Here is a 14287-nt window from a genome sequence, read left to right as displayed (position 1 = left end):
CTTAACAGTTCAAGGGTCATATTCCTCGTGTTAAATGTGGAGTGATCCTGTAAGCAAACACTGTTTCATGTAAAGCTTCTTTCCCTGGTCTCGCTTGCAAACTGGTAAGTTGCAAACTTTCTTTTCACCAGTCTGTTCATTCTCTCAACTAGACCATTTGCTCTTGGATAGTATAAAGAAACGGTTGTGTGTTTGGTACCATTGCTACTGAGGTAGTATTGCATTTCAGCAGAAGTTATTTGCATTCCATTGTCAATTTACCAGTTCCTTGGGAAATCCTTCTTGGGCAAAAACTGATGACGTGAACTTATTCACTAATTCAGTGGTAACCTTTCCCATGAATGTAACGTCTGGCCAATTTGAATTAGAGTCTACCATTACTATGACAAATCTTTGTGTAACAGGCTGATCTTCAAATGCTCCCATTAGGTCAAGAACCAGTTTCTCCCATGGACAATTAGGATAGTGAACTGGTGTGAGAGGGAGGCTGAAGGTTTTCTGTGACATCACTATTAGCACAACTCATACAATTCTTATTTCCTCAACTTGCTTGTCCATCCCTAGCCACCAGAAGTCTTGTCGCAGTCATCTTTTGGTTAGACTCATCTCCAGATGTCCATCATGTGCCAGATGAATTCATAGTCTCGGAAATGTAGGCTCAACAAGGTGGTCAAGATTAGAGAGAACCTCACTTGTGAGGGACAGGCAGGGCTTCTACAAAAGACAGGAAATTGGGAGCAGAGAAGGCAGCCAGAAGTCATCTGCAAGTCACTTCCTGGGAGCAGGGAAGTGCGATTGGGGCTAGAGAGGCAGTTAGCCTACAGTTACTCCCTGGGAGGAGGGAGTGAAGAGACTGGCAAACCTAGAGGAGTGGGGAAAGGCCAGGAAATACGGAAGCAGCTCAGGGAAAGGCAGCAAGGTGCAGGGAATGGACCTTGGCTGTTGTGTAGAGGGTCCCTGAGCCAGAACCTGGAGTAGAAGGTGAGCCCAGGTTCCCCTTCCAGCCACTGCAAGAGTGGCACCATGAGGTAATGAAGTGAAAGACTGCTAGAGAGCAGGAACCTTGATACGCTTCACCTTCCGGAAGGTGAAACCACAATAGTGACCTCGCTGGAGGGCTGAGTCACAAAGAGGACACTGACTCCTGGAAGCCAGAGACTTCCTGGAAGTAAGACTTCCATTGTTGCCATAGGAGCGGAGGCAGAACTTGCATCATTGTAAGAACGGTGGAGGCAGAACTTGAGTCATGGTAATAAGTGTGGAAGCAAGCAGAAGACATCCAGTAAATTGAGAAAGAAAGGCAGAGAAGCATCAGCTGGTAAGAAATTCTGGTCACAGAAATGGCTGACTGGCCCTGTAAAACTATATTCATGGTACAGTTGGGGATATTCACAACTGCAGAGGAACACGCCAGCTAGGAAAAAGTAGGCACTACCCCCTTTAAATTGGTCTTCTCAGCAAGCTGCAGGTGCATACAGCAGCAAGATTTAAGCCTGTGGACTTGCCCTGGGAGCAGCAAGTGAACCAACAGCAGCAGGAATCACAAGGCACTTGGATAAGTTAGATTTCTGTTTCTCTATGGCTCTTGTATGCTCATTGCCAGTTTGTTTTGTACCTGAACCCATTTGAGGAAGACTTGGAAAGCTCAGTAATAGCAAAGGTAAGGTTTATTCCTCTCACTCTTTCCTCACATTCTTCCTTCCCTTCTCTTCCTCCTCCCTCCGCCCAGTGCATCCCAGGAATTGTAATTCCTGGACTCAAAGTTACAAGAACCACCTATGAACAATCTTACAAACACAACCTGGGTTGCTATTTGCACCCAACTAAATAGGCAGGTCATCTAGGAAAAGATGCTGGAGATGCAGTAAGCAAATATCACTGAATGGGACTGGGAGACATCAGTATAGAATGGGTAAATGAAGTCATGCCACCAGATGTGGTCATCTAGCGACAGGAGGTAAAGGGAGACTAGGAGTAACAACACCAGTCCAAAAGGTAACACTGAGAGGAAGAGGATGAGACGAAAGAGACTGAGGGAGCATTTAAAGGGATAGGAAAAGAACCATCATAAATACACACTCACTGTGTAAAACTTTAAACAGACTTCCAAATACTCTATGAACAGCAGCAGCCAATAAGATCACAGGGACTATTTACACCCTGAAATCTGATTCATCATGAGGATAAGTCTTGAGATCTAATAGATGGGCCATAAACAGTACAGCACTAACATTCATTATCAACAAATAGTAAGACAGAGGCATAGATCTGATCACAGCGATGGACGGTTAGGTTTATGTATATTGACATCTTGGATTTAGAGAATCCTTTTTATTAATTTTAAATTATATGAAAAGGAAGCTTAATATACTTACTTGGCCTTCCAAGTCTAATATGTCCCGTGAGGCAAACCTGCAGCTGGAGCGGGGTTGCTCACTCAGCTACACTGACTCATCCCTCAAGCAGAGCTTTCAACAACTCAACCCTCAGGCACACTGTAGCAGCCTATCCCTCGGCAGGGCCTGGGTCAGAGGACCCCAAGGCACAGGTATTTCACTCTCAGTGCCAGAGGCTCAACTTAGGCCTGGTCTATGCTACAGAGTTAGGTCGACATAAGGCATCTTACATCGACCTAACCATGGAGGTGTCTACCCTTAAATTTTGACCCTGCCGATGTAACTGCCCCACTACACTGACTGAACTCCTCTTCCACAAGCGGCGTAGTGTCAAAGTCATTGTTGTTCAGTTGATGCAGTGTCAGTGCAGACACTGCGTTACTTACATCGATTGTTAGTGGGCCCCAGGAGGTGCCCCACAATGCCCCACCTTGACCTCTCTGGTCACTGTTTTGAACTCCGCTGACAGGCAGCCAGGTAAACAGGAAGCCACCCCTCCCCTTAAAAGCTCTGTGAATTTTTGAAATTCCATTTCCTGGTTGCCCAGCTTCGAAAGCACACCTAAGTTGGAGAGGGCTGTGGGCATCCAGCAGAGGGCAACAAAAATGATTAGGGGGCTGGAGCACAAGACTTATGAGGAGAGGCTGAAGGAACTAGGCTTGTTCAGTCTACAGAAGGGAAGAGTGAGCGGGGATTTGATAGCAGCCTTTAACTACCTGAAAGGGGGTTCCAGGGAGGATGGAGCTAGGCTGTTCTCAGTGGTGGCAGATGACAGAACAAGGAGCAATGGTCTCAAGTTGCAGGGGGGGGTCTAGGTTGGACATTAGGAAAAAGTTTTTCACTAGGAGGGTGGTGAAGCACTGGAATGGGTTACCTAGGGAGGTGGTGGAGTCTCCATCTTTAGAGGTTTTTAAGCTACGGCTTGACAAAGCCCTAGCTGGGATGATTTAGCTGAGGTTAGTCCTGCTCTGAGCAGGGGGTTGGACTAGATGACCTCCTGAGGTCCCTTCCAACTCTATAATTCTCTGATTCTAACTGCCCAGCTGACCATGCCGGCTACATGCTGCAGACAGACACACTCCTGCCTGGATTACACAGGACGTCTTGGTTCTCCCGGGTCTGTGGGAAAAAGAGGCTGTGCTGGACAGCTCTGATCCAGAAACATTGCTATCTACAAACGGTTCATTTGCGGCATGGGGGAGAAGGGCTACAAAAGGGACCAGCTGCAGTGCTATGCGAAAGACAAGGAGCTGCAGCAGATGTGCCAGAAAGCAGGGGAGGCCAACAATCGTTTTGGTGTGGAGCTGCATACCTGCTGCCTTTACAAAGAGGGCATGCCATCCTCGGTGGAGAACCCACCCTCATCCCAACAGCCCTGTGGATTCTTTGGAGGAGCCCAAGTCACAGGCGCCCCGCCTGCCATGAAGAGCGAGGAGGTGGTGTTGGACGAGGAAGAGGAGCGCAGGTGACCAGAGGATTCAGTGGCATAGCAAGTCAAGACATGTTTTTGAGTCCTGTGCAGTCCAACAAGTCCATACAATCCAGCATCAGTGAGCCTGATGCAGGGAAAGGATGTCTGGTAAGCATGCATTTGCTTTGAAATTGCAAGGATGGAACCCCTAAAGTTGCAAGACACATCTGTTGATTTACTCTTTTTAACTTTTCTTTTTCTTTTTTTTTTTTTCTTAGGTGAGATAGCGAAACAGCCGGTAGAGGAAGAGCTGCTATCTGCTTTTCATCCCCCTCTAGAGTTAGGCAGAGGGGACCCCGCAGAATAGTTTATATGCACCAGGATGTCCTGTGAATCCTCCGTACAGATCTTGAGGAAACTTTCTGGATGTAGTCTCAATCATCTGCCTTATTTCTTCTGTCATGGTAGGACACTTTCCCATGCCACTCAGCGATTACTTCCGCCAGAACCATTGCAGCACACAGGCTGGCAGCGTACAGCCCTGGTCTGCAGCCAGACACCTGCAGGAGCTGTTCCCTTTCAGCCTCCGTTACCCTCAGGAGCAAGATATCAGCTAAAATCACCACCGCTGGTGGAAAACAGTGCCAGTATTCAGTTCAGTTCCCCTTTACGCATGTACTCACCATGGCTGGTGCTAGAGCTGCCAGAGTGCGCTCTGAATCCCAAGGAGAAGTGAGAATGTAGTGCTTGCAGCTTGTGTGGATCAAGGGGAGTGAGTTCATTTTACTAAGTTTCCATTTATCGCATGAATACCTTTACAATAGTACGTCTGTGCATTTTATCTTTTGCAGTTGGAAACGTGGCCTTGGGAGTCTCTCCATCCACACCTGCAGAGCGGCTCAGCCAGATAAGGAGAAGGAAGAGGATGCGGGATGACATGTTCCAAGAGATCCTGCAAACCTCTGCTGCTTTAGATACTGAGCTCAAGGCTTGGAGGTTCACCCTCGCGGACAGCATGGCCAGGGATAGAGCAGAGAGGAGAATGGCGCAGGAAAAGGAGAGGGACGTGCAGCAGGAGATGCTAGCGCTTCTCAAGCAGCAAACAGACAAGCTGCAGACTCTTGTTGACCTTTAGATTCAACAGCCTCATGCTTGCCTCCCTCTGCAGCCCATAGAGAACTGCATTCCGGGAGCTTCCTACACCCCTCTGCCCTTCCATTCCACATGACATCTGGGGCCGCTACACTACAGTACCCCCACCACTCCCTTCCAGGGAAGAGCACAATCACAGCTGCACATACACTGCCCTGTGAAAGACATGGTTGGTGTTTGTGTTTCTGAAATGGAAATAACTGTTCTTTCCTCTTCCAACGTTCCTTTCCCTTCATTTATTAAGTTTTATTCAGTTATAAATATTTTCTGTTTGCATGAGTTTAGGTGGCTGGTGTAGATCTCATTTTGGTGTCACTGCACAGGATGGCTGGGGCGAGTTCGGCACACAGATCCAGGGGCGTGGCCCTGCTGCAGCCACTGATGCACTCCCACCAGCCAGTGCTTGTTTCTTGGGCCCAGAACCAGTGTTCCACCATCGACAGCTGCTCCATGAGTGCAGCCAACAACTTTGAATTGTTTCTTTCTATGTCCCATAGCAATCTAGCCTCCAAGGAATCACAGTCCCTGCGGCTCCTCTGGCAGCTCTGCAAATACTGCAGGATCAGGTGCCCCAAGCTCACAATGCTCGTCACAATAGTGCAGAGCTGTGCAGGATCCATGCTTCTGACCCAGATGACGGACATTGAAGAGAAACGCAAAGGTTTGCAGGGATTTTGAAAAGATACACGAAACATTAAGGGATGCAGAAGAAATTATGGGATGGAGAATACTGCTGAAATCATGCTCCCAGTCACCCCTGAGGACTTGCCCCATGAGGCATTGCAAAACCTTCCCAACATCCGGCGCTAGATGGTGGCAAGTTGCACAGTGGGATAGCTACCCACAGAGCACTGCTCTCTGTATCAATACAAGCGCTGCTAGCGAGGACATACCCTGCCGACACCTGGAGCATAGCGTGGACATGCCAAACGATGTAATTACTGCAGCAACTGTGTCCGACGTAACTTAGGTCGACATAATTTTGTAGCATAGACATGGCCTTAATTTGTGCAGCAGCACCACTTGCCTAGGAAACCTCCTGCTGCTTCGTAGTGTTACAGACTCCCTATGTTTCCAGCCTGCCTTTGATCTTATTTCTGTTCTGGCTGCAGCCTTGCCCGAGTTTTGTTCCAGCCTGCACCAGCCCTGTCTGTGTCCTCTTCTGACTGCTCCAGACCTATTCTTGACCTACTCCAACCCGGTGCCCCACCTCCTGACTCCCAGAGCCTTGGACTGACTCCAACCCGGCTTTGATCTTTGGCCTGCTTCTGGAATCTGATTGTGATCCTGATTGGGCTTGTCTATGGACTCTGATCTTGTTTCTGAAACACAGCCTGTCCCCAGACCTCAGTTTCAGGGCTGCCCTCAGCCCAGTCCCGATTCTATGTCTTGCTTTGATCACCACTCCAACCACCCAGCCTGACCACCTAGAACCCAAAGCCTGACACACTCACTTATTCAATCTGGTAGAGCCCTGCAGAAGCCACTTACAAAGACCCCTGTACAGTGCATTCCATAAATACCATGCAACCCTGCCTCTTTAATATTCCTCCTGTCCTACAAGATTGTCTTTTTCACAGGAACTCTGTTTTTCAATGGAATTCATGCTGCAATCCAGAAGTTTTTAAGGGGTAAGACTGTACACTATATAGCACATTTCCTAAGCCACCTCAAGTTAACATTTCATCAACACAGTACAGTTCACCATTTTACCTATCAATGTTCTCTGGAATTTTTGGAGCATAATCCCAGGTGATTTCTTCCGCAGCAATGAAATATTCCCAATTCTTAATCATACGCAATTCCTTAAAGGATAATTTCTTCTTGAATACATCTTTCTCTGCACATTCTTTTGTACTGAGATAACCGTGCATTTGAGCTGGTTGAAAAGAGACACAGTACAATAGTGACTGTTAGTCCTATGAACATTACATTCCTACTGCATCTCTCATCCCATTAGCTCAGGGTGCATGCAACATGCACTCATTGGCATCAGTCTGCTCAGGTTAAAAAAAAATGAGTGAAGGTCTTAAGGGTGGTATTTTCAAAAGGGCCTCTGGGAGTCAATGAGAGCTCAGCAACTAACTTGCATTGCCTCCTTTGAAAATAGCAGCCTAAACTGACAGCAAGTATTTCCCCTTTTCTGTTAAATGAGCCGTCCAACCCTTCACAAGAAGGAATCCACTGATCTATTAAAACAGAGATCTGTTTTAACTCTAGGGCAGGGATTCTTGAACTTTTTTTGCTGGGACCCCCTCTGAAAATATTTCAAGCTGTGATGACCCCCCCAAAAAGTGAGGACTCCCCTCCTCATGCATTGCCACCCTTACCAGCATGTGTGGGGGTTGACAGATCGTGACTCCCCATAATAATCTCACGACCCCCTGAGGGATCAGGACCCCCAGTTTGAGAACCCCTGCTCTAGGGTGAAACTAACATCCATTGTTAAAAGATGAGCAGAAAAGATTTTTTTCCCCCACTGAACTGCAAGTTCTCTGTTTCTCCTGAACTAGCTGATCAATCTATCTTGTGCCTCCAAGTTTTTATAATGAGGCTCATCTGAGCACCTCCTAAAGAATTAAAAACTAAGCGTCAGATTCATTGTTGCCGTGCAGCCCCTTTGCAGTAATAATCCTAATAAGCCCCATCCTGCAACCCTAATTCAAACAAAATGCTGTCTCCACTGATTTCCTAGGATGATCCCAAACGCGTCAGCCAGCACATTTGACAAAATGAGCAGGACTTTAGGAGATAAGGAGGAAGAGATGAGAATGACACTGTAACTGCACAACTGCCTCCTGAACAGAAGGTTCCCTTGCCTTGTAGATGCTTCTGGACAAGAGAAGATATCAGCCACCTTCCTTTCTGGCTCACAGTCATGTTTGCTGTGGTTGCTGCACCTCCCACGAGGCTGATGGTCGAGACCCTGCGGTGATTTTGTTCCAGGACTTGCCCATTGAAATGGATGGAGAAAATCTCTGGTTTGGAGCTCATTCCTATCAAATGCCAGCTAATGTTATCGTATGTGCAGGCTTCTAAGTCTGAAACAGAAAGAACAGTAGGGTTCAAAATGCATGTGAATCATCCAAGAGCCAGAGAATGGTTTACTAAGTAGGTCAAAAGCAAATACCTACTCGGCACATTCTACTAAAGTCTCTGATACCTTGATGGCCATGTCTAGGATAGATACTGTATAGGCCATGGGTGGGATTTTCAAAAGTACCAGAGTGAATTAGGAGTCTAAGTCCCATTGAAAATCAATGGGAGTTTGCCTAACTCTCTCAGGCTATGTCTACGCTGACGGCAGCAAAATCGCCGCCATCAGATCAACTTATCTGGATCGACTGAGCCGTCAGTGAAGACGTGGTTCCTGTCAGTGCAGTGCAGTGAAGACAGCACACAGAAGAGAAGCACAGAAAGGAGTTACATAAGTTCTTTGCATATTTTGCGTAACTCCCGTCGACTGCCACCGAATCGCCAAGGTAAGCGTAGACAAAGCCTCAGATGATTTTGAAAATCTCACTTCTCATCCAGTGAGTGGCAGGAAGAGATTTAATTCTCTCCACGCATGAACAACCACATTCTTGGAAGCCGTGTGCTGTTGGTACCCAGGTCAGAATTCAGTGGAAAGCGGTGGTGGTTGGGAGTACGCACATGTTCTCATTTGGACCCAGAGCCTCAGAGTAAGCGTAGATATGAGGCTGTGTCACTCTACTCCTTCCATTCACTTTGTACAGCTCACTAGTGTATGTGGCAGTGAGGAGTAATACACAGATTGTGGACTTTGTCTGGGTGCCACACGAGTACATTCAGTACCTGGCAACGTCCCGTTAGTGTAACCATTAATTGTGTACAGGAGCGATGTTGATTTTTGCCAGCTTTTGCTTTCATCAAACACAGCAAACATCAACACATATTCTCTGTCAAACAGCTTCTGCATCCCATCTTCCTTCAGGCTTCCTATGGGAGGAAACAAGAGATGAATCAGATGAAGGTAAAAATAAAGCAGCTCACATCAATTAAAAGGCATCCAGATCTATTCCATGAGCTTGCTGCACGTGTCAGCTGCACCTGACCACAAAAGGCATGTTTTCAAGATGTGTTGGAGGTGAACTGAGCTCTAGGGATAGGTGCTGGATGGGAGCTTTGGAGACAGAAGGCCTCTAACATCCACAAAACAGATTCAGAACAGGGAGGATCAGTACATGCTTCCTCTAAACTACTCCGGTAATGTGCCACAGGGACCATCAGAGAGAAAGGAGATGGGTCTTGAGATCTTATTCAGTCCTTTGAGACTACCAGCAAGGGTCCAGATTAATTCCAGTTGTGGTGAAGTTTCTTGCAGTGTGGATAACTGCCCTCAAATCTGCCTCCTTGGCACTGGACTGGGGCCCCCAAATCATTTCACACAGGCCAGCAAGCAGCCTTCACATGGTAAGGATTTTTGGTCATTACAGCCAGGGGCAGACGCTCCAGTGAGGAGAGCAGTATAAGAACCTATATAGAAGAGAATAGGACTCGTGACTTGGAGGTGAGATGCATTTATTCGGGATACAGATGTATTGCCATGCGACCCAAACCTGGGGTCATCTCACTGTTTCCTTCCGATAAATTATAGGCGTCAGAAATGCAAACTTGTTTTTAATATATTGCTAGTTTAATTAATTTATATCACCCAGGCAGTGCTTAGTTTGTAATGAAAGAGGTGCCGGGGTTCAAGCAACCTTTTTACTAGCATCACGGACAAGGCAAGACCAGCGGTGCCGGGGATCAGCCCTGGCACATATTAAGAGATATAAATGAATTTGGAGAAGCTTGACACAAGGCAGGAAAATAAATGTTCCCAAAATATTCATAGACACAATCTACAGCTACATGATCAGAACTTTCCAGCAAGGATCACAACAAAACACAGAAAGGAAAGAGCCCTGAGGAGGGGCGGAGAATACAATAGATAATTTATAATACAAGAGCATTAACATTCCAAATACCTGGAAAGGAACACTATTGACTAGGCTGCCAATCATACAACGCAGTGTGCCTGGACAGACTCCCATGCCCACATGAAGCCCGGTGAAGTCAATGTGTGCGGTGGTGCACTTGTGTGCATCGCATTGCAGGCTCCAGGTTTATTTTTTTCTAGGAAGGACTAAATGTACAAACCCATTGAATCAATGTGCTCTGCACAAGTCGTTCCATCCAACAAACTTCTCAGGGAAGGAAACGACCAAACTAAATAACGCCTATCCCAGTCTTTAGCAGAGGAAGAACATATAATCCTGTGGAATGGATGGCTCGGGGGACTGACTAAGGAAACTTTCCCCTAGATCACCGATCCATATCCATATCAGATCCGCAGCAACTACCTCATGTGTGTTTGGCATCATATATAATAGCAATTAGTATCAATGAGGGGTTGCAGCCTGCTCAGTTAAGACAGAAGCGTTGGAGATTTTAGCCACTAAACTCTAGCACAATACTACTGAGCATGTGCAAACTGAAATTTTTCAAAGGTTTATAACATGGCCAAATTTGAGCAGATTTTCATGTGAATAGCAAAAGGTGCATCCTTGACACAAAGGCCACCACTTTGCCAAATTTCTCATTCCTGCTCCAAAGCATGAGGATTCTAGAGCCTCTCAACAAAACAGTCTTAATGGTTTTTTTAACGGGCAAAACAGTTTTTGTTCCCTAGCCTTGTTCTCGGAAACAGTTGAATGGTTTTGGATGTAATTTTCCAAAATAATTCAATCTGAGGCAGACATCTGGAATGGTAAATTTCAGCCCAAACAGTTAAAGTTTGGCAAAATTATAAGCAACTGAAAACGGTGTCTCATAATGGGAAATGTCAGGCGACCTTAATATAAGGTGGTGTTACCAACCCTGCCTATAATTAGAATTATTCAAGAAACTAGTGTGCATTACAGCTAGTCCAGAACACTGTAACCCTAAGGCCTAAAATAAAGACAGAGGGGGGAAAAATCAATTTCCTCTAAACTGCCTGCATAGAAACACGAAAAGGGAAGATGAAAATGAAATGCCTTCCCACATTATGATACAATCTTCAAGTTCGATTTCTAGGTTTTTTTAGTTTTTATCGTTACCATAACAGGAAGCCACACTGTATCAGAATATGCTAAACCACTAAAACAGTAGACTAGCTGACATTGTATAGCTTTTGTCTACCCAAAGCATTTGGATTACCTTTTTTACATATAAGCAATGCTCCAATTAGACCAGAGTTAAAGTCCATCACCATGTTCTCATGCGAGTAATAGACGTAGGTGAGACAAGGAGGGTCAGCTTCTTTTGGCCCAATTTCTGCAGTGATCTCCCATGTGTATTTATACACCACACCAGGAAGCACAACGTCATCCAGTTTTTCAAAAGAAGATGTTCTGTCAGCATACAGGGAACCTGCATAGGTAGAAGTCAGGAGAGGGAGGAAGAGGTAGTGTTGCGGGAGGGATTAATGAATGTATGCATTCACAGAGATTTTCCTATCATTGCCATCCACACACAGAGAGCTTGATTCTCCTCCTTTCACCTACACCAGTTTTACAATGGCATAATTACATTTAACTTCAATGGAGATACTCCTGATTCCCACTGGTGTCCCTGAGAGCAGAATCAAGTCCAGTACTCTGCTTCATTTTCCCATTTAGTATGATCAAATTCTCAGCAGTGTTCTGACTCCCAAGGGAAGGAGCTCCATACTGGCCTTACTGATGTCAGATTGCTGTGGTGGAGAAGCGTGGTACATGCTCAGCCTCTCCATGGTTGGCTCCTGCAGAGGTCTAGAAGGTACTAGCTGCCCAATTCATCAGCTCTCTACTGATCCTGTCTCCCTCCACAACACTGGCCCTATAGAAGCTACTGCAGCATTCAGACTTTTGGGCATCACAAATCTGAATGGTGGTAAGACTGCATTCATGCATTTAATTTGTTTGCATTGTCTACATGCAATAAAAGTTTCGACAACTTCCACAAAGTATTTTTGTTATCAGAATTCTAGCTGCAAAATAAGATGAGAAATCAGTGAAATCAGTGAGCCATCATCAAACGGAACCACCAGAGAGTTTCGGTGACACATGATAGTTCCTCAACACAGAGCTCTGCTCCCACTCAGCTGAGAGCAAAAAATTCCTCTTGGGCTCAAAATATGAACACGGTATTAAACAAAATCTCAGAGAACTTGCCTGACAAACTGATTAATAGCAAGGAACAAGATCATCTAGAGCTCGTGGGAAAAAACCTCATGTATGTTTTCACAAAAACCAATTCACACAATTTGAAATTTCCACAAAATTTCAAAAACTGAAAAAAATAATCCCAAATATAAAATCCCTATAGTTAGTTGAAAAGGGAGAATGTTTTTCCTGATATCGTTTTGAGATTTGAAATATTCAACCTGCTATGACATCATCAACCGAAATGCAATTAAATATTTGCAAGCCGACAGCTCTGCCCCACGTGCAGTCATCGACACCCGTGCAAAGGGAGTAAAATGCTGCCATTCTGACATGGAAGTGTTTTACATTCATTTTGCACTGGTGAAAATGACGACACAAAGTGCAAACTGGGCACATATTATTGAGTAATAAGTAACCCCATTACCAGTGCTTTGAACTCTAAAGTCTTGATGTCTGTGCTGCTGCATGGGAACTGAAAGAGCATTTTCTTTAACACACATTTAAACGTTTACTGTATGGGAGGATAGTTTCCAATCTTTCGGATAAGGTTGTTTCTGAAAACACTGTGGCTGTTTGGAGGAGGCAGGATAATGTCCTGCAGTTCATTTAGTGCACAAACAGCCAGACTGGATTCAAAGGTCACAAACCCAGTGTTTTGCACATCAGTCTTTGGGGAGATTTTCTGTGCATTTCCTCCCTCACCACCTATATCCGCTAAGCTCTTGTTGCATTCGCAGCTTTATTCAATCTAGCTGACCCAGCCACTCGCTGACTGGGTCTATGGATCACACCTGCCTGGTTGCCAACCATGATACCTAGCAGGCCCAATGGGCTTGGCATCTGCAAGAATTTCTCATCAGGAGCCCTGAGAACAGCAGTAATAGTAGGCAGTGATACAGAATCCGTTCTTCCAACCAAAGTGTGATTTGTTTGCCAACAGGTGTACAGCACTCAGAGAAATGGATTGAAAATAGGAGACCTATACACATACCATCTTATCTACACTTGGCATTCCCCTCAAGTCCCTAGATAGACATCACTTAGCCTTGGTGCCCACATTTTCTTGGTGCCCAAATTGCAGTCTGCTTGCTGCAGACCCTTAACTCTCTCGTGGGTAAATCTACACTGCAGCGGTTCATCTATGGTGCTGCAGCTGTACCGCCATAGCATAAATGCTTCCTAATCGACGTTAGAGGATTTCCATTAATATAGTTAGTCCACCCCTCTGAGAGGCAGTAACTAGGTCAATGGATGAAATCTTCCATTGGCCAGGCTGCATCTGCAGTGGGGGTTAGGTTGACCTAACTCCGTTGCACAGAGCGTGGTATTTTTCACAGCCCTGAGTGATGTAGCTAGCTCAAACAAAGTTTTAGGTGTAGACCAGGCCAGTCAGTCTACATCTGTCTGCAGCAGCAGCTGACAGCTTCCCTCCTCCCTTTCTGCAGGGTGGGTATTTTAACTGATTTTTGATCGCCAGGTTCTCAGCTTTGGCAAAACAGCTATGTCACCAACATAAATGAAGAGTCAATCAGCAGCATGCACATCTCAGACACTAGCACTGCCATATTCCTAGGTCTATGTGGTTGCATGTGATAAGAGATGAGGCTTGGCCACAAAATTTAGATTGAGATCCAGACATCAAAGGTCATGTCCATGCCCTGGATTTTGTTTTGGGCCCGTCTATATCTAGGATTATATAGTCTTGAGTAGAAGAAGAACAGATGGCATTTTACAACACATACCTTCTGACTGTTTGTTGTAAGCTATGCCTTGTGGGTGAATGCTCAGTGGCTTGTCGGCCATGTTCTTAAAGTGAACTACTAAAGTGTCTCCTACTTCAGCACGCAGAGTTGGTCCCAGAAGTCCTGCAGAAATTCAGTATTAAAAAAAAAAGATGATGAGTATCAAATGGTGCTTCTTAGTGAAAGGGAGAGAGTCCTCTTCTTCTAAGTCCTGAACTCCTGTTAAAGGACAGGTTGCACAAAACAAAGGCATAGGATTTCTTGCCTGTGCAATAAGGGTTAATCCTATCCAGTGATTTAGCTGTGAAATACCTAGATGCTGGAAAAACACACAAGGATTTAACAGTGGTGGCCCAATAAAAATAGGGTCGAGAATTATATATTCAGCAAATG

At 45.5% G+C, this 14287-nt stretch overlaps 1 protein-coding gene across 2 annotated transcripts in view; it reads right to left on the bottom strand.

Moving 5' to 3' along the window:
• F5 (coagulation factor V) overlaps positions 1-14287 on the bottom strand; it is a 58190-nt gene that overhangs the window by 34840 nt on the left and 9063 nt on the right. For both annotated transcript variants that reach the window (XM_067546109.1, XM_067546110.1), the window contains exons 3-7: positions 13895-14017; positions 11164-11376; positions 8776-8919; positions 7779-8000; positions 6673-6838 (exon numbers count right to left, since the gene is read on the bottom strand). In XM_067546109.1, the coding sequence (XP_067402210.1) occupies positions 6673-6838; positions 7779-8000; positions 8776-8919; positions 11164-11376; positions 13895-14017 (868 nt within the window). The remainder of the gene's footprint in view (positions 1-6672; positions 6839-7778; positions 8001-8775; positions 8920-11163; positions 11377-13894; positions 14018-14287) is intronic.

This window comes from Emydura macquarii, unplaced genomic scaffold (genome assembly GCF_026122565.2).
Source record: "Emydura macquarii macquarii isolate MOO-44397 ecotype Brisbane River unplaced genomic scaffold, CSIRO-AGI_Emac_v2 contig_1119, whole genome shotgun sequence".
NCBI lineage: Eukaryota > Metazoa > Chordata > Testudines > Chelidae > Emydura > Emydura macquarii.
This window is presented reverse-complemented; position numbering and strand designations above follow the sequence as displayed.